This window comes from Thalassophryne amazonica, chromosome 15 (assembly GCF_902500255.1).
Source record: "Thalassophryne amazonica chromosome 15, fThaAma1.1, whole genome shotgun sequence".
NCBI lineage: Eukaryota > Metazoa > Chordata > Actinopteri > Batrachoidiformes > Batrachoididae > Thalassophryne > Thalassophryne amazonica.
Window position 1 is genome coordinate 13,028,829 of NC_047117.1, and position 26,315 is coordinate 13,055,143.

Sequence of the window (26,315 nt, forward strand, 5' to 3'; positions counted from 1 at the left end):
ACTGTGGCAATAAAATCAGGGAGATACAAATCTTAAAACAGGGAAATACAAAAAAGACACTGAAAATACCAGGTTTTGTATCTTTTCATCCAACCAGGAGCCCCCATTTCTCAGCCCCAGCAATGACACACCTCCATTTTGTGTTACCCTGGTGACAAGTGCAGGATCCTGATACAGGATCCAGATCATTTCATTCAACCAAGGTGTCTGATCAAGGTGAGAGTTTTAGCCTCCCTAGCAGGGAGAATTCTACAACTTGAGTCTTATACTGAAGCTGTGAGACATCAGTGAAGAGGTCACTCATGACTTTATAGATAGACTTAAGAACATTCCATAAATTACATATTTACATGATTTACCTGCATTATTCATTCTACATGATTCATGTGTATGATTAGTCTTTATTTTTCTTGTAATATGTGATAAATATCTTATCACAATATCATCAGTGTGATAAGGTATACGTACATGATGAAACTGGAGTTAAAGAATGGATAGAGCGTGTGCCTGGGGACTGTGCTAAAACTTTTTGTCAGTACTGCAAATTAACAGTGACTCACTTGAAACACTGTTCGGGAACGTTTCGAAACATTGTTTCCTGGCGGACATATCAAAAAGATGTGCTGAACACTGACACCTGCTGGACGCTTCACGAATATGCATCCAAAACTAACTTTACTTTTGGCTTCTAACATTTTACTCAAGGTTGCCAAAGGGGATCCAGCATGTAGATTTTTGATGCTTATGTGCAAAGAGAACGAGGTCAGGTGGCCTCGAACCAAGAAACATCTTGTCTTGAGGCAACTAGATGAACTTCTTGTACCACTGTGCTGCCTTGAATATATCCACATATCAGATCATAAAATTCAGTGAGCACAGGGTGTGTATGGGCACGAGCATTTACGCTGTTTGCTGTTGTGACATTCTTCTAATCATAAAGTACGAGTAGAGAGCAACATTGTGAAAACATCTTCATTTGGAAGATTGACGAAGTATTTGCAAAACCCAGCTTAAAAAAGCAACTATTTGCACTGTGGAAGAACTTTGTATGTTCATGTGAAATAAAAAAACAAAAACCCCAAGTGATCTGGGTGCCTGGATTCTTTGTAAGAGCTGGAAAAGAAAAGCACATAAACTTTTAATCAGCACAGTTTATCTAACAATAGTCAACTCTCAGGACAGTGATTATTTAGTATTAATTTAGCATGTGTAACTTTGTCAACACCTATAATGACTAAAACTGGAAATTATCAGCTCACTGTGGAGCCACTTGCATCCTTTACATAATCAGCAAAAGTGCGTCATGCCAGGATGCCCATCATGGGAGCGTGTTGCATCATGTGTATTGTTTTCCCCTGGCAACAATGGCAAGCACAAAGTGAGTTATTTGCATTTATAAATCTGATTTCCGCTTACTGTTGACGGTGCTTTGCTGCCTCCTGCTGGACTTAACTGCAATACAAAACAGTTTTGAAGGTTTTATGCTTCGTTGTGCACTTTAACATTTGTGTCACACAGAAAAAACCCTGCTCATTGCCTAATTTAAATCAAGGAGCTGTAATAATTTTAATTTTATGTATAAAATAATGAAATAATTATGCCACAGTCCACATTTTAAAAAAAAGTGCTTTGGTTTAATTTTGTGTGTGTGTGTTTTTGCTTTGTGATGAATTTGATGTCATCCATCACTGTTAACCACTAACCATTCCTTGTCATTCAGTTTACTCGTTAGACTCGTTACCTGCTGCATTAAGGATCAATTTCAGCCACTCGGCGTCTCTTTGAAATAAGGGCCTTTCTGCCTTTGGCTTTTCGTTCTGCTGCAGGGTGCACGAGGTGCTCGGGGTGCAAGAGGTCCCACAGGGAAACTGGGAGAAAAGGTCAGCTCACGATATCTCAGCCAACACCTTCAGTCAATAACTGGCGAGTAATATTTCCCTGTCAGCTCCTGTCTGTCATCACTTTTCCTTCCTGTACTTTCTCAGGGTGCCTCAGGACAAGATGGGCCACCAGGATCTCCAGGAGAACGGGTAACATGGAAAATTGTAATATAACTGGCTGAACTGACTCTTCACACCTCACGTGTTTTACCTTGTTCTGTTTATTTAGGGACCTCAAGGGCCACAGGGAAGGAATGGAGAGCCAGGACCTAAAGGATCCATAGTGAGTGACAGAAAAATCATTAAAATACACATTACCTGCTACACTGTAAAACAAATATATTTCAAAATTTAAAAAAGGCAGCTGTCAAACCTGTGAGGGTTGTACTCCGTCTTTGATTGTTGGATTGTATGAGAGAAATCTTGTTTTTCAAATATGACTTTAAAAGGAAATATATGGGTATCTTTAAGTCTCCTGGTAGTAGGACTTGAAATTACTGCTAAAAAAGAGGTTGTAAGGATAATTTCTTCACCATTTCTACCACAACACCTGCCCTACTGACTCGTGAATTAATTCCCCAAACTACGAGGGACAGTTAAGTTTTGAGACTGACCCAGAGAAAGTAAGGTGTGGTTCTTCATCTTTTGCATTTTGAGAAACCACCATTTCTCAACATTGCACCCAGTGAGCGAAAACTATATGCTATCTTGAGAATTGTTGGTTTGTTGGAATGCATAAGATGGAGAACCATACCTTTCTTTTTCTGGATCAGGCTTTAAACTTCTCGGTCGCCTCTTGTATCATATTGTTCAGAATACACAATACACCTGGAAAATATAGGGTTGACCAGTGATGCCGGTAACGTGTTACTTAGTAACGCGTTACTCTAATCTGACCACTTTTTTAGTAACGAGTAATCTAACGCGTTAATCTTTCTAAATCAATAATCAGATTAAAGTTACTTCTCCATGTCACTGTGCGTTACTATTATTTTTCATTGTGGGTCGATAGCAGCATTAAACTTGGTCCGTGGAGGTCGGGGTTCGACTGAACTGCCCGCTTTAAGTGAGCTGTGAGCTTTTCATCCGCGGTTTTTTGCAGCTGCTCGACTCGTCCTCACCTCTTAAAGCACGGTGATCAGCACACCTGCACTGAGCTTTACAAAGACATTTTTATACTTTTTCCCTGCTTTATTTAGAATTCTGAGCTGAGCCACTCTGTATCTGCTCATTAAAAACAGCTGATCCTCCGCGACACGTCAACAACTAACACTATTTTCCACTCAGATGCACCTAAACTCTCTTTCTGAGGACCACATGATGTGAAAACGCAATAAAATTTTCTTACCTGTAAATCTGGTCCTGTTTTCTGCATAAATAAATGTTATCCATTCTTTGTGCTCAAACGCCAAAGCAGGGGCGAATCCAGATTGAATGGGGGCGTGGGGCAAGGATGTGCCCCCCTCCCCCATAACACCCCTAGATTAAAGGTCCAGTTTTGAAGCCCTTTTTTACTACAACTACTAATATTGCTTAAAATAATAATTTCGACAAGTAAAATGTTTAGAGATAATTTAAATGTTAGAAAAATGTTAGAATTTAATAGTTACATTTATAAACAATGTAGGTTCGAAATTGCAAGTTTTACTGTTACAGTGCTGTCAACAGTTAAATATGAGGTCAAGAAAGAGGTCTTTATTTTACTTTTTTATAAAACAAGTATTTATTTTCATTGAAGTCAAAAAAGGGTGACTATAAAGTGAGTTTTGGCAAAACAGATATCATTGTCATGTTGAGGTGGCAGAGGGTTGTTGTCAGCAGCTGGGAAAAGTAACTAAAACAGTAACTAGTAATCTAACTTAGTTACTTTTACAATTGAGTAATCAGTAAAGTAACTAAGTTACTTTTTCAAGGAGTAATCAGTAATTGGATTACTTTATCAAAGTAACTGTGGCAACACTGGGGTTGACATATTCATGCTCTGTATTTTTATGTCCTATACATCCAAAAAAGTAGGTGGTGCCAAATGCCTGTGAAACAAACATTCCTCCTAACATTGAAGTGATCTGCCATCTAACTAGCTTACAGTGCAACATGATATCGACAGTGATTGCCCTTAAGAGAGTGCCTCAAAAATCATGTAATTTAACCAGCAACTGAAGAAATGTTATGCTTATGCTGATAAATGCAGCAGGCTCATCAAGCAATTCTCAAGAAACCAAGGAATATGGTGTGGCACTGTCAAAAATCACACATATGTTAATAATAATAATTAGAATGACCATTTATATAGGACTTTCCTAGGAATCAAAGCACTAAACAGAATTATCTGTGAAGATAAAAGAATAAATGGCAATAATAAAACATACACAACAATGCACAAAAATTCAAAATTAAAGAGCTGGTAATACACAAAAAAAGGTTTGACTTGTATACTGGTGTGAATTGTATGTGAGTTTTTCCTCTTCAAGAGGCTTTTTTTTTTTGACAGGTGTGACTCCCATTGCTTATTTATTTATTTATTTTTACCTTTTTTTTTTAAATGATACCATTAGTATTTTTCAAACATAGTTTAAATGCATAATAGAGTAATTGTAAGAAAACAGCAACATTTTATTTTGAAAGTTATTAGTTGGATGCCAATTTTCTCCCAGATAAAAACAGTTGCTGTTCTGCTTTATGAACTTTATTTGGAGGTATACTGTATTTTGAATAAAAATAAACTGGTGGTTTAGAACCCAAAAAGTAGGTTGTATGAATTGTGAGTTGCAATGACATCATAAGAGTGTTATTTTACCACGGTGGAAGTAAATAAATAAAGCCATGCAACTGCATCTGTTGGTGAATTAATGGGGCCACAATAGATTTCACACTTCTCTATATAAAAGTAGTCCGATATTTTCCAGACTATAAGTTGTTTTTTCCCACCTTTTAAATATTGCTGTAATGCAGTGTTTCTCAAACATTTTCAGACCAAAATAGGTCTGCTTACCACTCCATCAGTACGCACTCTGGAGCTGTTTTTAATCAGTTTGAGAAACACTTTAAGTTAGACTATGACATTAATTTAAAATGTGTTACTTTTCCAATATACTCAAGGACCACTAGGGATTGCTCATGGACCGCAAATGGTCCCTGGACTACTCTTTGACAAATGTGAATGTAATGGTAGTGGTGCAGCTTAGCTAAAATTTCCATAACAATCGTTCATTTGTGATAAAAGCATGAAATTTGGCACACATCAGCTAAATTAACTAATGTTTATTTTCAGATATGGAGACATCCTAGAGCTGACCTCTAATGAGCTACAGGGGTCAATAAAGAATTACACAGGGGTCAAAATTTACAAATGCTCCAGTCATGATGAAAACTATACCACATTATTTGTCTGATCATAAAGATTCCAAAAAGGTATAGTTTGGACTGAATTCCATGGAGTTATAGGGTAAAAACAGCAAAAATGGTGACAAAGGTCAGTATCAGTTTGTACAGGGGTCAAAAGTTAAAGTTGGTCCAATTTTGTTAAAAAAAGAAAAGAAAAATATGCATATTATTGGTTGAGTTAATAACATTTTAAAAAGGAATAGTTTGCACCATCTGTCATGTTTAATTATCATATTATGAGGTGACATATGTCATACGTCATAGAATCCAGTGGACGTCAACCTTTTTTTTTTTAACCTTTACTTTGGAGACCAAGCATTCAGCACTGTCAAAACTAGCCCATTTATTAATCCTTTTATTTCAACCAATAATTTGCATCACTTTTTACAAAAAATGGAGCAACTTTAACTTTTGATCCCTGTACAAACTGAAACTGATCTTTGTCACCATTTTTGCTGTTTTTACCCCATAATTCCAGAACATTCAGTCATAGATAGTTCAAACTATACCTTTTTGGAATTATGATCAGACACATAGTTTGGCATAGTTTTCAACTTTATTGGAGCATTTTAAAATTTTGACCCCAGTGTAACTCATTATTGACCCCTGTAGCTCATTAGAGGTCAGCTCCAGGATGTCTCCATATCTGAAAATATACATTAGTTAATTTAGACTATGTGTGCCAAATTCCATGCTTTTATCACAAAATGAACAATTGTTTTGGTTATCTGCTGCACTATAGCACATTAGTTCAGTGGAAACAAGAAACACAATATTAAAGATATTTAGCTTATGTTCTGGAAGCTGCTGTGTCTAAAGAGTCTTTCTAAAAAGTAAGACCCTTCAGGTGTTCCCTTGTTTTCACCACAGCAGATCCAAGATGGATCTGCATGCTGATTTGGCAAAAGTTTTACACCAGATGCCCTTCCTGGCACAACTCCACATTACATGGAGAAATGTGGCAGGGGTGGAGTTTGACCCGGGAACTTTCTGCACTGAACCCAAGCGCACTAACCACTTGGCCACCACAGACTGTTGCAAAATGTTTGTTTTTTTTTCTTAAATAAGGACAAAAATAAATGTGACTTATATTTTGGGGCAGCATGTAGTTCAGAAAATATAGTTCATGTGTCTGTCTGTTCACGTATGTGTGTTTGTAGGGTCCAGGCGGAAAAGATGGACTTCCAGGTCACCCGGGTCAAAGAGGGGAGCCGGTCAGTACACTCAAATTTTACTGGAGCATTTTAACTATTATACTTTTATTCATTCACGAATGTGTGTCGCATAGAGACACAGCTTAGAGTACCCCCCCCCCCACCCCAATCTCTTTTTCTGACTGCAGGGATTCCAAGGCAAGACGGGACCTCCGGGACCTACAGGTGTGGTCGGACCGCAGGTCAGCTCAATTTCAATCTGTAATATTTCAGTTTAATGTTAGACCTCACTGACACAGTGATTTTCTCGTGTGTGTGTGTTCCAGGGCAAATCGGGAGAGCCTGGCCCGACGGGAGACAGAGGGCACCCAGGAACACCGGGGGTACCCGGAGAGCACGGTTTACCTGGAGCTGCTGGGAAGGAAGGTGGAAAGGTTGGTACAATGATTCAGGTCTCGAGTAAATCCAGGCTGACTGTAGCCATCGTTTGTGTTTTGATGAACCTTGGCTTATTGCTTTTTAGGGTGACCCGGGTGCACCTGGGACCCCTGGAAAGAATGGACCAACAGGACTGAAGGGGTTCAGGGGCAGCAGAGGAGCACCTGGAGTTATGGTATACAAATACACAAAATATTACTGGTGGTAAAGTAGAAATCTAGATTGGGAAAGACCTGAACTAATACAGTACAAATGATCTGTGTCTTCTCAAGGGTCCTCCTGGTCTGAAAGGAGGCTCAGGACCTACTGGACTCCCAGGAGCCATAGTGAGTAACATCTCATTTGTCACTAGAGTTCATGTTCAGAATATCTAGCTCTGCCTCAAAAAGGAGGTAGTTGTCAACACCATTTAAATCCACATGAACTAGATATTATTAGAGTTTTCATAGAGAATGAAAATCCAGGGGGCATGTCCACTGGCATTTGGTCGATACTGTATATCCATCAAAGCTACATTCCAGTATGATGTCATGATGTAGGAGTACCATATTGCAGTTTGTGTCCTTAGGGGGCGACAGGTGAAAGAGGCCCTCCAGGATCAGCTGGGGCCATCGGACAACCAGGACGTGCTGGACCGATTGGAGGACCTGGACCAATGGGAGAGAAGGGGGAACCTGTAATTACATCTTCTCTGTTGTCGAAGTTTTGATGTTTTTGTGGCTCATTTGCATTTTCAGTTTGTACGCAGAATGACAGATGTTGAATGTGTGCCTGACTCAGGGAGAGAAGGGTCCATTAGGACCAGCAGGCCATGATGGAGAGCAAGGACCGGTTGGGATGCCCGGGATTACCGGTCCCACAGGGCTGCCAGGGGATGACGGGGATAAGGTGCTGTAAACTGTGTTTTGGAGTGACAGACAGAGCGACTGTGTGTGTGTGTTTGTACTGCAGTGACAGGCTGTGTGTCCTCTGTGTCCACAGGGGGAACAAGGGGGACCCGGGCAGAAAGGCAGCAAAGGAGACAAAGGGGAAGCAGTAAGTGTCAACCTGAAGAAGCAGATCACTGTGGACTTTAACTCATATCTCAGTGTCTCTCTCCCTCCTCCCTCTGTGTTTGTTTCAACAGGGCCCTCCGGGGCCCACTGGCACCCAAGGACCTGTTGGTCAACCAGGACTTCCGGTAAGTCTTCTTTTGTCTGTGGGGTGGGAGGTGCTGTCTGTCTAAAATATACAGACAATTTGGAACTCAATCAACAGGTTTATTGAAATATTAATCCTTCAACCCCATAACTCTGCTGGTGGGGTTGAAACAACTACATACTTAAACTAAGATGTTAGAAAAGAATTCACCACTTGTCCAGTTGTCATGGAGGACAAAACGAGCTATCAGGACCAGAACAGTTATTTGTACCAGGCTGGAAACAAGTTTATTTCTGTGGTAAAATAGGACATTCTAGCGCATGGAGGCCAGTCAAGGACCTGCAACTTTTGCCTCATTTGGACGGCTTGGTTGACTCCAGTGCAGCACATCTCATGATTGCCATGGAAACCAGGTACCGTATCAGACTGGATCAGTCAACAAACATAATAAACGGAGGCTGAAAACAAGGTTTTATGGGAAATGCAAATTTTATTGTGAAGCTTTTGAAATTCAAAAGAGCATAAGCAAGAGCTGCTTATGCTGTTCTGCATATATGGATGCTTGCAAACTACTACTTTTTTTAGACTTCAAACATACTGATTTTTCATGTGGGAGGACGTCAGTGGAATTAGTTCTGGTGGTCACGTACATCCTTAAAATTCTGACAGTGTATCCCATCCATCTGCAGAATCCAAACTAAGAGGCAACAAACAAGCCTGCAGAGCAGTTAATCAGTTACAACTCCTCACACAGAGTGCCAGCCGGTCCAGCTGCGCCCTCATCGTCAGACCAGATGTTGCTTCAGAAGATACCTGTGATGAGTTTTTTTTTTTTTTTCTTGCAATAAATCCATGCTTCCAAAATCTTTTATAAATTTGTACAGATTCAGCATTTAAAGGGGCATTGGGGAAAAGTAAATATAGGAGGAAAATGGAGGGATGTTGGATGTGGTCTTGAGATGAGATCAGGTTTAGGAATACACATCATTTCATCCTCCACGCTACAGAGCCACCTTTGGTTTTGGATGGCAACCCTCTAGACAGACAACTGGTCCATCCTACCTCTAGAAAGTAACAATCGATCTGCTGCTACCAGGTGAAACACGCCGTTCTGTTTGCCTTCTCCAGCCTCTGAGGTCCTTATCAGTGTGACACCTGCATGCTGGATCCAAATGTCCACTTCCAGTGCTGAAAAATTAAGCCATTGCAGAAGTGCTAAATCTTGCAGTTCTGAGACTAACTCCAAAAAGAGAGTTGAACCCCATTGACCCTCATGTTAAAATCCTCAAGTTTACAGCAGAAATGAACTTGTTTAGAACCTGGGCTTGGTTTCATAAAGCAGTCTAATCTTGTTTAGTGGACTAAACTCACTTAGCTAACTCATTTTTTTTACATTAGTCGTACAAAGCGCTTAATCTGCTAAAGTTTCCCGTTACCCGACTAAAGTTTTTATCCTGGTATAGAGGAGGCTAATCTTATTTTAGTCGACAAAACGTCAGTGTCTTACCTTAAAAAAAAAAAAAGACGGCTTTTGTGTACCACCACTTAAGGAGGAGGAAGGAGTCGGCCATGTTTGTTGCAGATAGACCAACCCGGAAGTAAACAAAACTGTCACGCACTGGAGGCATTTCTTGGCAACGGCACTCGCGAGGCCGCTATGACCATGAAAATAATTGACTAATGTAAGCGAAGCTACAAGTTTAGCTGTCGATGTGAAATGGAGATTAGAGGGATAATGTTGGGCAACTAACCGTAGTCAACTACGTAAGATCAGTAGTCTCCAGTTTTGTATGGTTAGTTGATTTTTTTTTTTAAATAACTCATCTTTTTAAGGTATTTTAAGTCATAAAGGTATGTAATACACTTTGTCCAGTGTACTGTATGTACAGTCTGGATCAGAGGATCAGAAGAGACCTAACAGATGAAACTTGGTGAACTCACCTGTGCAGGTGTACAGCAGGTGCTTTAGCATAAATGACTTGTACATTAATCTGTTAAAGGTGTCCATTCTTCAGTTATAAAGATGCTAGTCTCATGTGTTCATAGGGGGTAGACGGACTGTCGGGACCCCGCGGTCAGCAGGGCATGTACGGCCCCAAAGGAGATGAAGGACTCCGAGGTTTCAAGGGTTCTAAAGGACCAATAGGACTGCAGGTGGGAATAATACACCAGTCAATGCAGTAGTGCCCTTAGGGTCTCCTCTGATCGTGTGTGTGTGTGTGTGTGTGTGTGTGTGTGTGTGTGTGTGTGTGTGTGTGTGTGTGTGTGTGTGTGTGTGTGTGTGTGTGTGTGTGTGTGTGTGTGTGTGTGTTTTCAGGGTATGCCCGGCTTACCTGGAGAAAAAGGCGAGAGTGGACATGGGGGACTAATGGTGAGCTCATTTTCAGCTCAGCTCTTATTTTTCCATATTTTACACAACTTATTCAAATTTCTTCCATCACACAAATGATTTCAGGGTCCACCTGGACAGCAAGGCCCCATCGGTCCTCAAGGTCCAGTTGGGGGACAGGTAAATAATAAACCAGCATCCTGTCAGTCAGTCCTGTGTGTTGCATTCTAAAGACATCCTGTTGTGTTCAGGGTCCGAACGGACGACCAGGGATGGTCGGGCAGCCAGGCGTCGTCGGGGAGAAGGTAAAGGGCATAAACACAAGGCTGCTGGGATGATACAGTATTTCTTTCTTCTGTTCTCGCTCTCATTCATTTTCTCAGGGGGAGGATGGAGAGGCCGGTGACCCCGGAGCTGTCGGACTCTCAGGAAAGCCTGTGAGATTTTGTTTTTTGTGCTGTGCACATCTCAATCAGTCGTGCCTTCAAATGTGCACCAGCCTTTTCAAAAGTTTTTCTTTCTTTCATCACTTCGCTCATTCTTTAGGGAGCGAAGGGAGACCAGGGGGAGAAGGGGGATACGGGCCTCTCCGGAGCAGCTGGTCCTCCGGGAGCCAGAGGAGCCTCTGGGGAGGATGGAGCCAAAGGCAACGCTGTGAGGAGCCTGAAAGACACAACACGACTTCATAGTTTCATATGTCAGTCAAAGCCCGTGTACTGTCTTCAGGCTGCAGCTGTTACAGAGCTTCAACTCAATTTTGTTATTGTTATATTGCACCAAATCACGACAAAGTCACTCCAACACACTTTGGAGGAGCAGGTTCCAACACCAGCAGACTCAGCTCAGTTGGACGACCATCTGCCCCGGTCGCTGCAACGACAAAAAAACAGTGAAAATTTTGTTTTATTTTAATTTAATTAAAATTTGAATTAAATTTAACAACTCACATGAATGATAAAAATCAAAAAGTTAGTAAAAAGCCAATAAATAAAATTATACAAACACACAAAAACAGAGGGCAATAAAAATTTAAATATAAAATATAGTTTCATGTGTATATAACATTAAAAAAAAGGGTCAGTCAGATGAAACAAAAACTGGAGTAACCATACTTATTATATGGCTGCGACATTATGCGCATTCTGATTGGCTGATTACCAGTCGGATATTTTCCCATATCAGACCAGTTTCCATGACAATCAGTCTGAAATATGTATTTTCTTTATCTAAACACCATCTGAAAAAACACACAGATTGAAAGCTTTTTACCAGCTAACAATCAGACCGTCTGTTAGTAAGTTATTCATGGAGGTGAAGCGAACAGGTCTGACTACGAGCCGTCAGCTGCTTTTATATTTGGGCGATACTTTAAGTTTGCATGTGTGTGTATATAAGAGCCATAGAATAAATGAATCGTGAATGAATCGACCGTCGTGTTGTCACTACAGACCTCACAGTCGGCTAATAATCCTTTAATATAACCACCATCTAACAGCAGGGGAGCAGTGATAAGCATTAAAATTTTTTTTACTGTAAACCCAATTCTATACTATTCAACACAACTAAATCCATGTTAGTTATAAGAGAGAGAAAATAAATATCTTCGGCCTTGATTTGAATAAGTCCACAGAAGCCATTTATCTCAATGGGTAAACTGTTCCACAAAAAGGGTGCCGACTTCATCTTCAGAACATAGAACAGTTCTAAAGTGCACTTGGAGGGAACCCACGCAAACACAGGGAGAACATCCACACAGAAAGGAGCAGGTGGGAGGTGATCCCACGACCTTCTCGATGTGAGGCAAAACTGCTAAGCACTATGCCACCGTGCCGCCCTTTTTGACGTAATTTCATCTGGATGCGTTTAAGCGAGAATACAACTACTTGAATCTTCTGTCCATTTCTTGAGCTGTGTCAATGTGGTGACCAGTGAAGCCAAAAGATACAATACTCAATATGGAATTTGTACTGGAGGGATTTAAGAAAAGCCTGTTTCAGACAGGCTCAGTGGGTGTCTTTCACAGAGCAGTTGTGTCATATGTGCCACAGAAGATTAAATGGAACCATCCCAGACCTTAAAATTGCTTCTAGAATTGTGATTTCTACATACATTCGTAGAACTGTAGTACTTTGGGGATCTTTCACATAAAACCTTAAGTCAGGTCTGGGAGCATCCACTGGTGTCACACATCCACCACACCGCAGTGACGCTTTGGGTCCTAGATGGAAATCACCCAGACAGACAACCGATCCATCTACCACATCTTGAACGTAACCATCAGCGGCAGCCGTGTGAAATGTAGGCATCCTCTTGGCCTTCTCCAGACTTTGGGGTACTCGACCTACGTGCTGGATCACGCACAGAGGAACACACCACACGGCCAAAATGTTGCAGTTGACGTTCCTCATAATGCAAGTTATTTTCCTCATCTGAGTCTCCCAAAGTAAACTCTCATTTGACACAAAGTCAATCCAGCAGCACCTAAGGATCCTCCAAAGAGACCTCGATCCAAAGACATCCACTTGTTGCTTGAAGTCACTGGTTAGAAACCAAGTCTCACACCCATGAAACCTCAATCATATTTCAGTGTATAAAATAGGTAAAGTCCGTCTTTGCAGTATATGATCCCTTTAAATTAGCAAGACAGACCAGTTTACTAATGAACTAATGTCTGGAACTGGTCTCCAAAAGTTGCTGTTAAGTTTTCAGGGGGCCACAAAGCCAGGAAATGTGAAGATTATTTATTGAAATTTGCTTTACCAGTGGAAACCATTATTATAGGCCGAGGTAACGTGGAACAGAAACAACATTTGTAAAGGCAGACGTGCCAAACTACGATAAATGCATCATACGACGGGGCGCTGGAGAGGACTGATGGTTTTTCTTCTACTAAATCTCTGCACTTCGATTTCTGTATCAACATTTATGTCTCCCATATGATCAGCGGAGGGCTGAGCTCTAAATATCTCATATTCTTTGTGTGTCCTGTGTGCCTTTGCAGGGTGATTAGACACACAGACAGAACATACAGACAGTAAGAGGAATAGAACTCTGTATCGCACTATTTCATCCCTCCTTCTCTCACTGTCTGTCTTTATTTTCTCCGCAGGGTCCAATAGGTCTCACTGGAGACGTTGGACAACAAGGAGAGGCTGGACCCAATGTGAGTGTGGCCTTCCTTTCTCTCACAGTTTTAATGTTTGCTGTTCCATCAATTCATTTTATTTATATTGCACCAAATCACAGCAGGCGTCGCTCCGAAGTCTAACATTACCATGTGCTCAAGGTCAAATTTCACTGGACAGCAGCATGAAAAAGTTTGGACACACTTGGAGCTTAGCCTTTGGACATCAAATTAAATAACTTAAAAAATTCTGGCTTTTGTATATTAAAAATTCAAAAAAAAAAATACCATTTTAAACTTACAGTGACCAAAAGCATCTACAACATAATACAAATTAAATAAATACCAAAGCTAACATAATTATCCCTACTGCATAGGTACTTATAGGTACCACCATAGGGGGCGCACTACGTTTTTTTTTTTGTTTTTTTTTTTGCTGCTTGAATTTTATGAGGTTTGGCCAGCAAATGCATTTCTGTCTCCGCCTCATTCGTAACCCATGCAGTATTCAGAAAAAAAAAACCCTAAATAAGATTGGAGAAGCAGTACTTCCAGACTTGAGTTGCACAGTCAGTAAACATCCAATCACCATCGTCACATTTGTGTTCCTTGATTCTTTCATTTGCCCGTTCAGTCAGTGAGCCAGTAAGCATATATGTCACTAACACGGACGGTTGGTCCCGTGTCCATATCACAGCTATCCAGCTGAGTTGGCGAACACAGCCATCCACGATCATCGCCCACCGTCACTTTCTCTCCAACTCTTCGTGGTCATACTTCTCCAAATTCGGATAAACTTTTTCTCTGCGAGATTCACCACCTCCTGATGTAGTTTTCTGCTCCAGGGAACATCCCTTATACTGAGACGTTTTTTCTTCAGCCGCGGGATCATCATATTCCTGAAATTTTCACGTTTCTCCATGATGACAGACTTTGAGGTAAAGCTTGTGAAATTAACAGTAACGAAACGCTAAAAATAATTACAAATTAAAGCACAGCAGCACAGGTGCTGCAAAGAGAAAATGATCACTGCTACAGGAAGTGCTTTGACCTGCTAAAGAACTGGATGTTGATGACGCAATGCATTCTGGATTGATTTTTTTTTTTTTTCCTTGTATGTGGTTGGGAGAATTGAATACACAAATATGGGCACCCTTTCTTGTAAGTAGGGAGATCGTGATCTGATTGCAAAGATGTACCCAATCACGGGCACTTCATGTGGATTAGATGTTTTTTTTAGGGTTATTTTCATGAAGGTCCACTGTCACCTTCCACACTACAATATCTTGTCTGCCTTGTATCCTGTCTTGCTGTTTGCTTCCATGTACAGACTTATTCATTCACTTTCTGCTGCTTAATCTGATCCGGTTCCCAGTGGCAGTAGTCCCAGCAGCTCATCCCACACTTCCCTGTCCTCTAATGCTTCCTGGGCAATCCCAAGGCGTTCCCAAGCCACCTGGGAAATATAATCCCTCCAGTGTGTCCTGTCTTCCCCGGGGCCTCCTTCCAGTTGGATGTGCCTGGAAGGCCTCCCAAGGGAGATGACCAGGAGGTATACCCACCAGATGTTTGAACCACCTCAGCTGGCTCATTTCGATGTCAATAAGGAGCGGCTCTACTCTGAGACCCTCCCACATATTCTAGCTTTTCACCTTGTCCCAAAGTGTAATGCCAGATACCAAACGGAGGAATCTCATTTACCCTCTGATCATGACCTTGTTCTTTCGGTCATTACCCAAAGTTCATCACCATAGGTGAGGGTAGGAACCAAAACTGACTTGTAAATCAATTGTTGTTGTTGCTTTGCACCCCGAGTTTTATTTGGGAATAAAAACTGTACCTGCCAATTTTCCCAGGGTTGTGGAGACCCTTGCATACAGTTTTATGTTGCATTTTATTGAGATTATGCACACTATAATTCTACCATTCAAGGCAACTTTATTAAATTTATTTTCAGATACAAGACAATTGTTATTTTCCACTTCACAACATCTTTATGTTTCGATCAGGGTCTAGATGGTTTGCCAGGGCCTAAAGGCGACACAGGAGACCCAGGAAAGTCTGTAAGTCCTCTCTTTTGTGTCATACATGATGCACCATGATGTCCAGCAGATACTTTCACCATATGACACAAAACCTGTGTGGTTTGTATTTCACAGGGACCACCAGGGGCACCAGGTGAGCCTGGACCACCTGGACCTCCTGGGCGAAGGGTATGTTTGTATGTTTCAGTCTTTGTGAGGAAAACTGTCGCAAATGCATCTCGGACATCTTTCTCAGTCTTTACGTATTCTGCTTTTGTTCTTCAGGGCCACTTGGGGAAACCAGGAAAGGATGGAAGGGTGGGCCTGAAAGGAACGAAGGTGAACATGACAAACAAAAAAGAAATCCGAGGAACTGTTGGGTGGGCAGAGCGTCTGCACTCATCCCGCTTTGTGTTTCAGGGCTCTTCTGGATTGGAAGGTCCAGTAGGGAAGACGGGGCCTGTGGGTCCTCAGGGACACCCTGGGAAGCCCGGTCCTCAGGGTCTAAGGGGAATCCCCGGCCCTGCCGTGAGTAACTTTGTAGTGCCTTAAGATGATGCAGCTGAAGTCAAGTGAAGGAAGGGCATCTGTCGTGTTAAGACATAAAACATTTATATTTCTGTGTCTTCTTATTAGGGTGAACAGGGTTTAAATGGACCACCTGGCCAGACAGGACCACCAGGTCCAATGGTGAGACAACTTATTAAGTATCGGTTCACAATATATGTCGTCCAACCCTTTGCTCTCAATCCAGATTTGTGTTTAACCTTGTCGTGTTCTGATTTTCTCAGGGTCCACCAGGACTACCAGGACTGAAGGGAGATCCAGGCAGGAAGGGGGACAAGGTGTGGAAACACAGCATGTAGATGGATATCGAATTAAAGGAAAAAAACAGTATCTTAGTATCATTCTTCCAAAACACGTTCTCTCATTTGGTGTTTTGATGATGATGGGTGGGGGTGAGGGTGGGGGGGAGAGTTACTAACACCCCTGTTCAAAATCTCCCGCAGTTGTCCAATTGGGTTAATATCTGGTTGTGATTCATATCATTTTCATACTCATCAAACCTCTCGGTGACCCCTTGTGCCCTGTGATGGGGGACACTCTTTTTTTTTTCCCAGGTTTTTTCTTTAATTTGTTTACTACTTTAACATGCACTGATTTTGATGTGGACCCCATATGTGACATCTGCACAGGGTCACGGTGGCCTGATCGGTCTTATAGGACCACCAGGTGATGTGGGAGAGAAGGGGGACAGAGGACTGCCAGGAAACCAGGGACTACCAGGTCCAAAAGGAGAGGAGGTGAGGCGGAAAACAGCAGATGCTCTCATGAGCAAAAACACACAACTAAACAAACAATCACGCAAACTAACCTGTGCAACAAATCTTGTCAGGTCAAGCCAGCTGAGATCAGTTGGAAATGTGTAACAGTTTTTATTGATGTGCCGTTGAGGCTGCAGAGATGCTGTCAAAAATTAGTCGGCGGAGAAAGGAAATTCTCAGCTGAGTCTCCTGATCCAGTCCTAAAACGGCGGCGGTGAATCCGGCGAAGCGGTGAATTGTGTGATTGTCTGGCAGACAGAATGTGGAGATTGGACAGATATGCAAAAGGCAGCATCAGACATTTTATCAAATCAAATGACTCAGGATCGATGACAAGGAATTTGAGAATAAGAGGATTTTGACAACGTGGGAAAGTGGAAGTGACGTAGAAGAACAGAGTGTGAAGAGAAGATGAAACGTCAGCGACGCAGAAAACAAGGATCAGGAGAGGTGGAATTGCAGCTGTTTGTAAAGTTTATTACTTGCAGAAATGGGGAGAAGAGTTGACAGCACATCGGTACAGGCTGGCAGAAAAAACGATTCTCACTGCAGAAAGGTGTCATTCTGAGTTTGTACCATGGCATGAAATCTGGGTGTGCATGTTGAACGTCTGCCACTTTCACATACGTAGATGGCGAGGGAGCTGCAGCAACTCCGAGTCCGTACATAGTTTGAAACAGTTACTGAGTAAACCAACTGTGTCAGAGAGCAGACTCTGGTCAGATCTCAAAGACCTGCTCATAATTATTTCTGTAATGTAAGGAAGTATCTGACCACGCATGGCCCTGAAATTAATCACCAAAATCTTCAGTTGAAGTCTGAATGCTGTAAGTCAAAACTTGTCACAGGAGACGCCTTAGACAACCTTATTAGAAGCCTTGCAGGGTATTTCCATGTCATTTGCTGAACATTTTTTGTGTACTTCGCTCCGACACGCACATTTTTTAGATACCATTTCTTGCATACATGTGCCAGTTGACACAACTTGTGGCATGACGAATATAAAAAGAAAGATGAATCTTTAATTAGTCTTTTAATGACTTATAATTATTGCGTGACTGACGTTACACAAAAATGAAAGGGCAAAAAACTGATGGAAAAATGAATTCAAACTGTTGCAATATGAAATTTTCATGAACAAAATGTGTAAACCCCAAAAGTCTTTTGTTTCCTGAAAAAACCCTAACTTATTTTATATTTAAAAAAATAATGAAAATCCAAAGGAAATACTGTAAGAAAAATCTTGCCCAGTTTTCCCATTCAGCATGGAAATGTCCAGTAACATTTTGGATCATACCCAGTTACAGCTGTTTGGACTGAGATAATGTAGACGAAGTCTCCTGTCCAAGCACACAGTTGGGTAGTGTGACCAGGAATCAAACCAAGGTCTATATATTGGTAGTATTGATTACACAGTACCGATACTGGAATCTTCAGGATCTGCCAACATCGTGACCAGTCTGATACCTTTTTCCTTGTTGGGATGTACTTTGTTAACCTACCCAGCTAACAAAACATTACGTCAAACCGTGAAACAAGTATTCTACACCCCAAAAGGAAAATAGGATTGATGTGCAATAGAAGAAAAATTATTTATTTATTTTGATAAACGTATCAGATACCAGATCTAGTAATTTTGGCCAGGATCGGTCAATATCCATCCAAAAAGTCATCTGCCTGACTCCTCATCCCACTGAGCTACCTGTTCTATACTGAGGCAAAAAAAAAAATCAACATATTGCTATAATATGGAGAAGATGAAACAAATGTCTTTTGTATCTCAGATTGTGACACAGTATGCCTAAGAGGGATGTTTGAGCAGCTGATGTGTCTTGTTTTCAAGCACTGTAGATATTATAATGTGGCTCCTGTCTGTGTTATGAATTGTGACTGTTTTTTAAGGCATAACGCCGTCCCTATAGACACTTTGTATTTATCATCTTAAAAGGTTTTGCTTGTTGATGTTTTTCTGGTCCTCTTTTTGGTATGTAGAAAATGAAACTGATGAGAGAGAGACAGAGACAAACCAACTACAGCAAAGATCACAATCAGTGGACATGAGCTAGAATCAGTGAACAAGTTTCAATACCTCGGCTCAATAATTTGAGAGGTCCTAGGGTCCTTAGGGTCCATCCCTTGTGCTCCCCTGTATTGGTGCTCCTATTCTTATTATATGGTTGTGTGACTTGGACCAGAAACAGAGACCCAAGAAGATGACTTGGTGTATTTGGTACCATTGACTTTAGAAGATCCTTGTTTTCCACTGGAATGGCTTTGTGTCAGGTTAGCGATTATTTAGCAACTCTTGGATGAAAAGTATCACTTGAGTTGTGCATTACGCTTTGTACATGTGGTGTGGGTCTCTGTGCATGATCCAGCATGTAGGTGCCTCAGTGTTGAGGGACTGCAGAGACTAGAGAAGGCCAAGGGGACACCCATATTTCACTTGGCTGCAGCAGATAGATGGTTACTTTTGAGAGGTGATGGACCAGTTGTCATCCTGGGTTGTGGCCACCTAGGACACGAGGCGGTTCCGTGGTGTGGTGGACGCAGCGACATGCATCAACAGAGCATGCTCCCAGACTTCACTTTGACTCCAGACCAGAAGTAATCTTGAGGACAGCACATTCAATGGCAGTATGACAACACTCAAGACAATACGGTGAGACAAGAACATCCCACTCGAGACCAAAATCAACCTTTTTCTCAATCCATTCTCTTTGTGGAACAAATCCTGAACACCAAGCACTTCAGAAGAGATTTTGTCCAGTCATTCTGCACCAGGAAGCCAACCACATTAAAGACCTCTCCATTGCCCTTGGAAAGTGGAACCACAAGATGTTCGCAGAGAGTCTGACACTGGTTCAGGGTCCTGACTTGTTGAGAGAGCTGGTCTGGTGTTCAGCAGCATAGTCAGCCATGTTCAAAGTACCACTGAAAGTAGTCTCACCCCAAAAAAGACTTCAGATCCCCCCAAAAGGGACAAACTAACTTCAATTTGTGTATCTGCAAAGTTTATAAAATGCGCAATACCAGCTGCACATTTTCTGTTCTGGAACTCTGTCTGTGCATGCACTATGGTACATCTTAATGGAATTACTTGTTGCAGTTACCTTTGACAGATTTACATATCCTCTTGGTATGACAGATTCATTTTCTTTTTTAATATTAGGGTCCTGTCGGTCACCCAGGACCCAACGGTCCTCCTGGCTCCACGGGTCTGTCTGTAAGCACATATCAAAACCATAAGTGTACACAAACTATAAATATTGTTAGCAAACCAATCACAAGAACATTGTTCATCATCTCTCTGTCTTCTTATGAACTCTATAATACAGGGTTCTATTGGTCCCAAGGGTTCGAAAGGTAATCAGGTAAACACAGTATTTCATCTACTGACAATGAATCCTCACTTTTGCCATCCTAAAATGACCATTTGCTACATGTCCGTGTTCATATCTAGGGTCCAATTGGTCCAAGAGGAGATACTGGGCCTGCAGGTCCTCCAGGGCCACCCGTGAGTTCTACATGCAGAAATATAACAGTCAAAACTATCTAATCCTAATTAGGTTTCACATCTTCACTGTTTTCATCTCCTGGATCTGTTTTGTCTTTCCCCTCTCTCTCCTTCTTAGGGATTGCCAGCACCTGTGATGGCTTCTCTACCAGAAAGAGGACGAAGAAGAAGAACGCAGGTCATGGTGGATGGTGCTGCACTTGAAGAGGAGGAAGAGGGAGAGGAAGCGATGGGTAGAGGAGAGGATGAATGGATGCAAGGGGACCAGCCGAAGTTTAACGGTTGGATGAAAGAGAGCGAGGGCCAAGGCATGGAGGAAGTGTTTGCGTCGCTCTCCTCCATGAAAGTAGAAGTGGAGGGGCTGCGGAACCCACAAGGGACGTACCACAGCCCTGCACGCACCTGCAAGGAGCTGTGGCTTCTCCACCCAGAGCTACCCAACGGTCAGTTTGTGTCTCCAGCCATGTGTGGAGTGCAGCCGTCTCTGAGCTTTTTTCACCCATCTCTCTTTCCATTTTTCTAGGGGAGTACTGGATTGATCCCAACCAAGGTTGCCATAGAGATGCCTTCAAAGTGTTTTGTAACTTCACTGCACAGGGGGAGACATGTTTGCACCCTGACAAGAAGTTCCAGTCGGTGAGTTTGCATCCAGCTTCACACCAAAATGCCAAAATCTCTTAAAACATCTTTGAGGCAACAATTAAAATGGACATTTTAACACCACAAACGACGTCTTTGTCATGTCTGCTAATAGGTAAAGCTGGCGGCCTGGAAGGGCGAGAATCCCGGCACCTGGTACAGTAAATTTAGGAAAGGAAAACAGGTATCGCATGTGATATTTTTGCATGATCATGTTGCTGCAAGAGAGGGTCAGATTACTGAAGTTTTCAAAGCAAAATGCACACGTTAGTTTATTCTGACTAATTACGAGCACAGCTCAGTTTTTAAATGCTTTAAAGAGGTTTCAAATGGTTTTCTCTTACACTTTGGTGTCCTTTTGTGTATCCATTAAAATTACAAGTTATGCTTTTCAGAAAAAATGTAAATTTTTAAAACTGCTCAAGTTTAAGCATCGTCAGTTAAATGTTGACCTACTTGAAATTTAACATCATACTGCTGTTTTGACCCCGTTTTGCATAAATCCAGGTTTTAGCATATCCATATTGTATCAAGATTGAATTTTTTGACAGTCTGAACAAAAAAACAAACAGATGTTTCCAAATCTGTTTCAAGCCACATACAGAGGTGGTTTAAATCCCGTTTGCAAATATGTTTCTACAGATCTGCATGCATCTCAGTCTGAACGGTCTGAACGCTTCAATGTGTTTTTTGCATCACACTGTCACTTATCTGTCCCTGCTCTGGTCAGTTTTCACCTCGCTCCAATAAAATCACTGACTGCTCACTCGAAAAAGAAAACAATCGTTTGGCATGAACTATTTAGAAGGACGCGCTGTCAAGTGTCAGCCATTGTTCAGATAATGAGCCAGTAGGGAAAACATGCCCACACACACAAATACACACACAGATATGCTTGCACGCACACACAGCCATAAGCCGACAGCAGCAGAAATACATAAAATACTCAGAAACTCACCATCAACTGAGAGCATAATCCAGAATACTCACATACCCATTTAAGTGACACCAACAGCAGCCATGTGTCTGTTTCCATGTGTGTGACTGTATTACTATAGCAACCTATGTGGATAAGATTTAAACGTGATTGTCACACAGACATAAGGAATGGAACTGATCACTTCTTACATATAAAAGGGACAGTTAATCAATGAAATCAGGTTTGAATCAGATATGCAATAATTCTGAGTTGAACTGGCAGCCTGACCAAAGCCGTAGATACGACTACATCGATAAACCGACCAATGAATCTACCTAAGTGTACTATGCACTGGTCAATGGATCGATTTTTAACATTAAATGGAGAATGGAGTGCATTTATATAGCACTTTTCCAGCAGAATTAGAAGCTCAAAGCGCTTTACAATGATGCCACCCACCCAATGATGCTCCCGCTCTCTTTCTCTCTCAGCGGCACTGGTTCACTTTCACCAGTTTGCAAATCAAAGAGACTTTCTCATTCATGTCCTCCACGTCTTAGCTGGTTTGACTGCTTCTGAATGACAATGTTTTTCCAGTCAGTGTTTCTGGAAACCTTCTGCCTCCCACCAGCCAAAGTAGCACCTGATTATTTATGTACTTTTGCCTGGGGGCACAGTCTGGCACTGCCACGGTTGTACAATATGTATCATCTTTAGTGTCCCCTCACCAGATTCTCCTCAGAAACATCAAATTCAGTATAAATTTGATGTCACCGCTCTTCCTTCCTCAGTTTTCCTACTCCAGTTTGGACGGCGTTCCAGTCCACGTGGTCCAACTGAACTTCCTGAAGCTTCTGAGTGCGTCAGCCAAGCAGACCTTCACCTACCACTGCCTCAACTCCGCCGCCTGGCTACACGCTTCCACCTTCGGCCACGAGCACGCACTGCGCTTCAGAGGCAGCAGCGGGGAGGAGCTGACGCATGAAAATATGCATTACATCAGTGCACTGTATGACGGGTGTCAGGTGAGGAACATGCTGAGCAACTCTATTTATTTTAAAGGACATGGCTACAGATACAGCTGCCACAGAACCTAGTAGTGCCACACTGTGATTGACTCTGTATTGCAGTACAACAACTTCAAGAGAGGTTTAGTTGAAAAAAAAATTCTACCAATGTAAAGTAGTGCATCATTTTGTGGAATTTGTTGGCAAACCTTTTGGCACATTACACCCATTTTGGCATCTCTTCACTGGCTTCCTGTCTCTGTGACATCAGATTTTAAGGTTCTGCTATTAGCCTATAAAATTGCTCACAGACTGGCACTTGGCTGATCTAGTTAAACCCTACGTACCGTCCTGGGCTTTGCATTCGCAGAGTGCAGGACTACTTTGTTTTCCTAGGGTGAATAAAAAGTCTGCAGGTCACAGAGCTTTCGCTTATTGTGCTTTTCCCTGTTCTGTGGAATGATTTCCCCGTGTCAATAAAACAGTCAGATTCTGTGGAGACTTTCAAGTCCAGACACACTTGTTTTCCCTTTTGTATGGCCAGCATATTTGAATGATGTGTTACTATGCTTTTTTTTTGTATGTTTGTTTGTTTTTACTCTTTTATTGTGCTTTTTTTAAAAAAGATTTTAATTGATTTAATTGTTTTGTGTGAAGCGCCTTGAGGCGACTCTGTCTTTTGGTGCTATATAAGATGAATAAATTGAATTGAATTGAAACCTGTGTCAGGAAAACAACCTGGGAGAGAAGCTGCTTTTGGCCTATTTCTTAATTTCATTGTACTTTGTACAATGACAATAAGGGCTTTCAATTAAATTAATTTTGAATATGGACAGAAACTGCATGGAGGAAATCCCACAAAATTTCTTGTCATAGCCACAGAAAGTAAAAAAGCTTAGCTGAGCTACGTGGATACAAACATGAATAACACTGATTAAGACGATTTTTCTTGCATGGAGTTTTTCAACGGATTTTGAGTAAGTAGTAGCCAGTAAACCAGAATTGAAGAGTATGTCTGGCATTTATATTTGTCTATTTATATTTATATTTGCAAACTGTTTTTTTTTTTCTTTCACTTTTGATACTTTTGCTTTTGTGTGCTTCTTACCCTGTGTGCTGCTATACAATGCTGCTGGAACCTCAATTTCCCTGAGGGAGTCTTCCCAAGGGATCAATAAAGTTGTGTCTAATCTCATCTATTTTGTGGGTGCTGAATCCAAATCTGGTGTTAGTTTTTGCCAATCACATCACGTTTTTGAGATATGAAATATTATATTATTAGATATTTCTCGTATCAAGCATTGAAGCAAAAGTTGCAGTCTCCCAAACCTCTTCAGTGCCATAAACGATATTTTGGCTCTTGTTCACATTTCGTGAACCTGGTTTAAAAACTATGCTTTTGTGCATGATTAGTGGCATCAAACTTGTGAGTGAATGAGCAACTTTTGCATAATCCATCAATAGGGAACATGCACGTGGAAAATAAAACATGATGTGACAGAGGAAATCTGAGCTCAGATTCAGCACCCCAAATGACCCCAAATCAGTTCTCAAAGTCCATGGACAATTTTTTTTTTCTTTTGACCAGTGTAATCAGTGCATGGTGCTACTGAGTTAGTGATAACAGTTCTGTAATACATCAATTGTTAGATTGGACTCCTGGATGTAGATGCTCACTGTCAGAGTGCCACACACTCGGTACTACATTTCGATGTCTCGTACCCGTAGCCGCGACCACTCAGGATACGAGTCTGTGGCAACACCTTTTTAAAAACTCTGTGTTTCTGTTGTAGACCCGCTCAGGGCAGGAGAGAACAGTGTTGGAAATTGACGGCCCACTCTCCAGCACGCTCCCAATCATCGACGTGGCGGTGTCTGATTTTGGGAAGGGGAACCAGAAATTTGGTTTCCAAGTTGGCCCAGTCTGCTACAGCGGTTAACCAAACCGGAGGAGGAAGCCAACCACAGGGAGCAGAGCCATGGACACTTTACATGCAGGGAGAAACCTACATTCAAGACTTACCTGGTGCCACATATTTATTATCTAGAACAGTGTTCACACTTTTATAGACACATTCACTCCCTCAGATGGTCCTTAAATCAAACGCTCATCACTGACAGGCTGCTCAGCGCTGTTTTCCAGAGCAGTACATAAATGTATTTGTAATTTTTGACTGTCACTATTCAGGAATAAGTTGCTTTTTTTTACAGTCCAAGTCATGTTGCTTGTATTAAACGTAGTTGGTAATCAAGCCCCTGCGTGCTGTTCCTTGTTCCTTTGACAAATGCTTCATTTGCAAGTTGAGGATGTAATCCACGGCAGGCAGAGACTCAAATGAGGAGGATCTCTTACATTGTGGCATGTTGACTGTGTGCGCTTGTCTGTGCAGCCTCAGTGTTGAGGACCACAGTGGATGGAGAAAACCAAAGCGATGCTCACGTTTTATCTGGCTGCAGCAGGTGGCTGGTTATTTTCAAGAGGTGAAGATGGACCAGATGTCTGTCCGGGTGATTGCCATCCGGGACCAAAGATGGTTCCGTAGTGTGGTAGATGCGGTGACATGCTGCACCAACTCATGCTCCTTCACCTGAATGGGACAACCATCCCAAGAGTTACAAAAATACAGGAATGAAAATCAGTGACTTGTTTTATAAATCGTCAGTATGTTGTTGGAGCCAGAGAGATTTATTTTACATGTTAATACCAGTTTCTGATCCAACCTGTGTCAGTCTGGTTAGTTTGTTTTACACTGATGTCAAACGCACTAAATAGTCCATAATATTCATTTAACTCGTGATACTCAAATTGATTGTAAATATTTTTGGAGACTAATTTAATAATAATTTAATAAGTGATGCTGCAGCTCTAGAATTGGCATGCTTCTGCATTTTATTAATTTTTAATTCATTGATTTTAGTCTTTTTATGTCTAAATTTGCTGATTTCAGGCTCTTAAATGTGAAAATGTCCAGGATGAGTTACTAGTTTTACTTCTGTCTGACAGTAAACTGAATTGCTCCCAATTTTCAGACTTTTTTGGACCAAAAATACTCTTTAATTAATAAAAAGATATATTAATCGAGTTATCATTAGGTGGTAATCATTTTAAGGTAAGAAAAAAAAAACATGGCTTTGAGTTCATTTAGCACTCTTCTGAAGATATTTATTTCCAGTTAAAAAATTATTAGAAAGATTTGTCAAATGACGCAGTTGTCAAAGGTGAGGGGAGCAGTCAGGGGCGTGATGCTAATAATAATATATAAAGATGACTACAATGGCAAACTTGTCCTTTAATTCTAGGTACTGGTCTTATTTTTGGCACCTGATTTTATCCTTAGAACTTTTTGTTGTTGTTTAACTAGTTTTAGTCACATTAAAGTCGGGACATGCACATATGCAATATGCATGTAATATATGACTAAAGCGAGAAAGAAA

At 41.4% G+C, this 26,315-nt stretch overlaps 1 protein-coding gene across 1 annotated transcript in view; it reads left to right on the forward strand.

The window, feature by feature from the left end:
• The window catches only part of LOC117526469 (collagen alpha-1(XI) chain-like), a 108,592-nt gene extending 82,277 nt beyond the window's left edge, over positions 1 to 26,315 (forward strand). The window contains exons 33-66 of the mRNA XM_034188540.1: positions 1,827 to 1,880; positions 1,986 to 2,030; positions 2,110 to 2,163; positions 6,425 to 6,478; positions 6,607 to 6,660; positions 6,745 to 6,852; positions 6,942 to 7,031; positions 7,129 to 7,182; positions 7,425 to 7,532; positions 7,637 to 7,744; positions 7,838 to 7,891; positions 7,983 to 8,036; positions 10,043 to 10,150; positions 10,314 to 10,367; positions 10,452 to 10,505; positions 10,577 to 10,630; positions 10,709 to 10,762; positions 10,872 to 10,979; positions 13,435 to 13,488; positions 15,459 to 15,512; positions 15,609 to 15,662; positions 15,759 to 15,812; positions 15,894 to 16,001; positions 16,110 to 16,163; positions 16,265 to 16,318; positions 16,670 to 16,777; positions 19,971 to 20,024; positions 20,137 to 20,172; positions 20,262 to 20,315; positions 20,434 to 20,758; positions 20,839 to 20,951; positions 21,070 to 21,138; positions 22,665 to 22,898; positions 24,674 to 26,315. Coding sequence (XP_034044431.1) covers positions 1,827 to 1,880; positions 1,986 to 2,030; positions 2,110 to 2,163; positions 6,425 to 6,478; positions 6,607 to 6,660; positions 6,745 to 6,852; positions 6,942 to 7,031; positions 7,129 to 7,182; positions 7,425 to 7,532; positions 7,637 to 7,744; positions 7,838 to 7,891; positions 7,983 to 8,036; positions 10,043 to 10,150; positions 10,314 to 10,367; positions 10,452 to 10,505; positions 10,577 to 10,630; positions 10,709 to 10,762; positions 10,872 to 10,979; positions 13,435 to 13,488; positions 15,459 to 15,512; positions 15,609 to 15,662; positions 15,759 to 15,812; positions 15,894 to 16,001; positions 16,110 to 16,163; positions 16,265 to 16,318; positions 16,670 to 16,777; positions 19,971 to 20,024; positions 20,137 to 20,172; positions 20,262 to 20,315; positions 20,434 to 20,758; positions 20,839 to 20,951; positions 21,070 to 21,138; positions 22,665 to 22,898; positions 24,674 to 24,820 — 2,841 coding nt within the window. The 3' untranslated portion in view covers positions 24,821 to 26,315. The remainder of the gene's footprint in view (positions 1 to 1,826; positions 1,881 to 1,985; positions 2,031 to 2,109; positions 2,164 to 6,424; positions 6,479 to 6,606; positions 6,661 to 6,744; positions 6,853 to 6,941; positions 7,032 to 7,128; positions 7,183 to 7,424; positions 7,533 to 7,636; positions 7,745 to 7,837; positions 7,892 to 7,982; positions 8,037 to 10,042; positions 10,151 to 10,313; positions 10,368 to 10,451; positions 10,506 to 10,576; positions 10,631 to 10,708; positions 10,763 to 10,871; positions 10,980 to 13,434; positions 13,489 to 15,458; positions 15,513 to 15,608; positions 15,663 to 15,758; positions 15,813 to 15,893; positions 16,002 to 16,109; positions 16,164 to 16,264; positions 16,319 to 16,669; positions 16,778 to 19,970; positions 20,025 to 20,136; positions 20,173 to 20,261; positions 20,316 to 20,433; positions 20,759 to 20,838; positions 20,952 to 21,069; positions 21,139 to 22,664; positions 22,899 to 24,673) is intronic.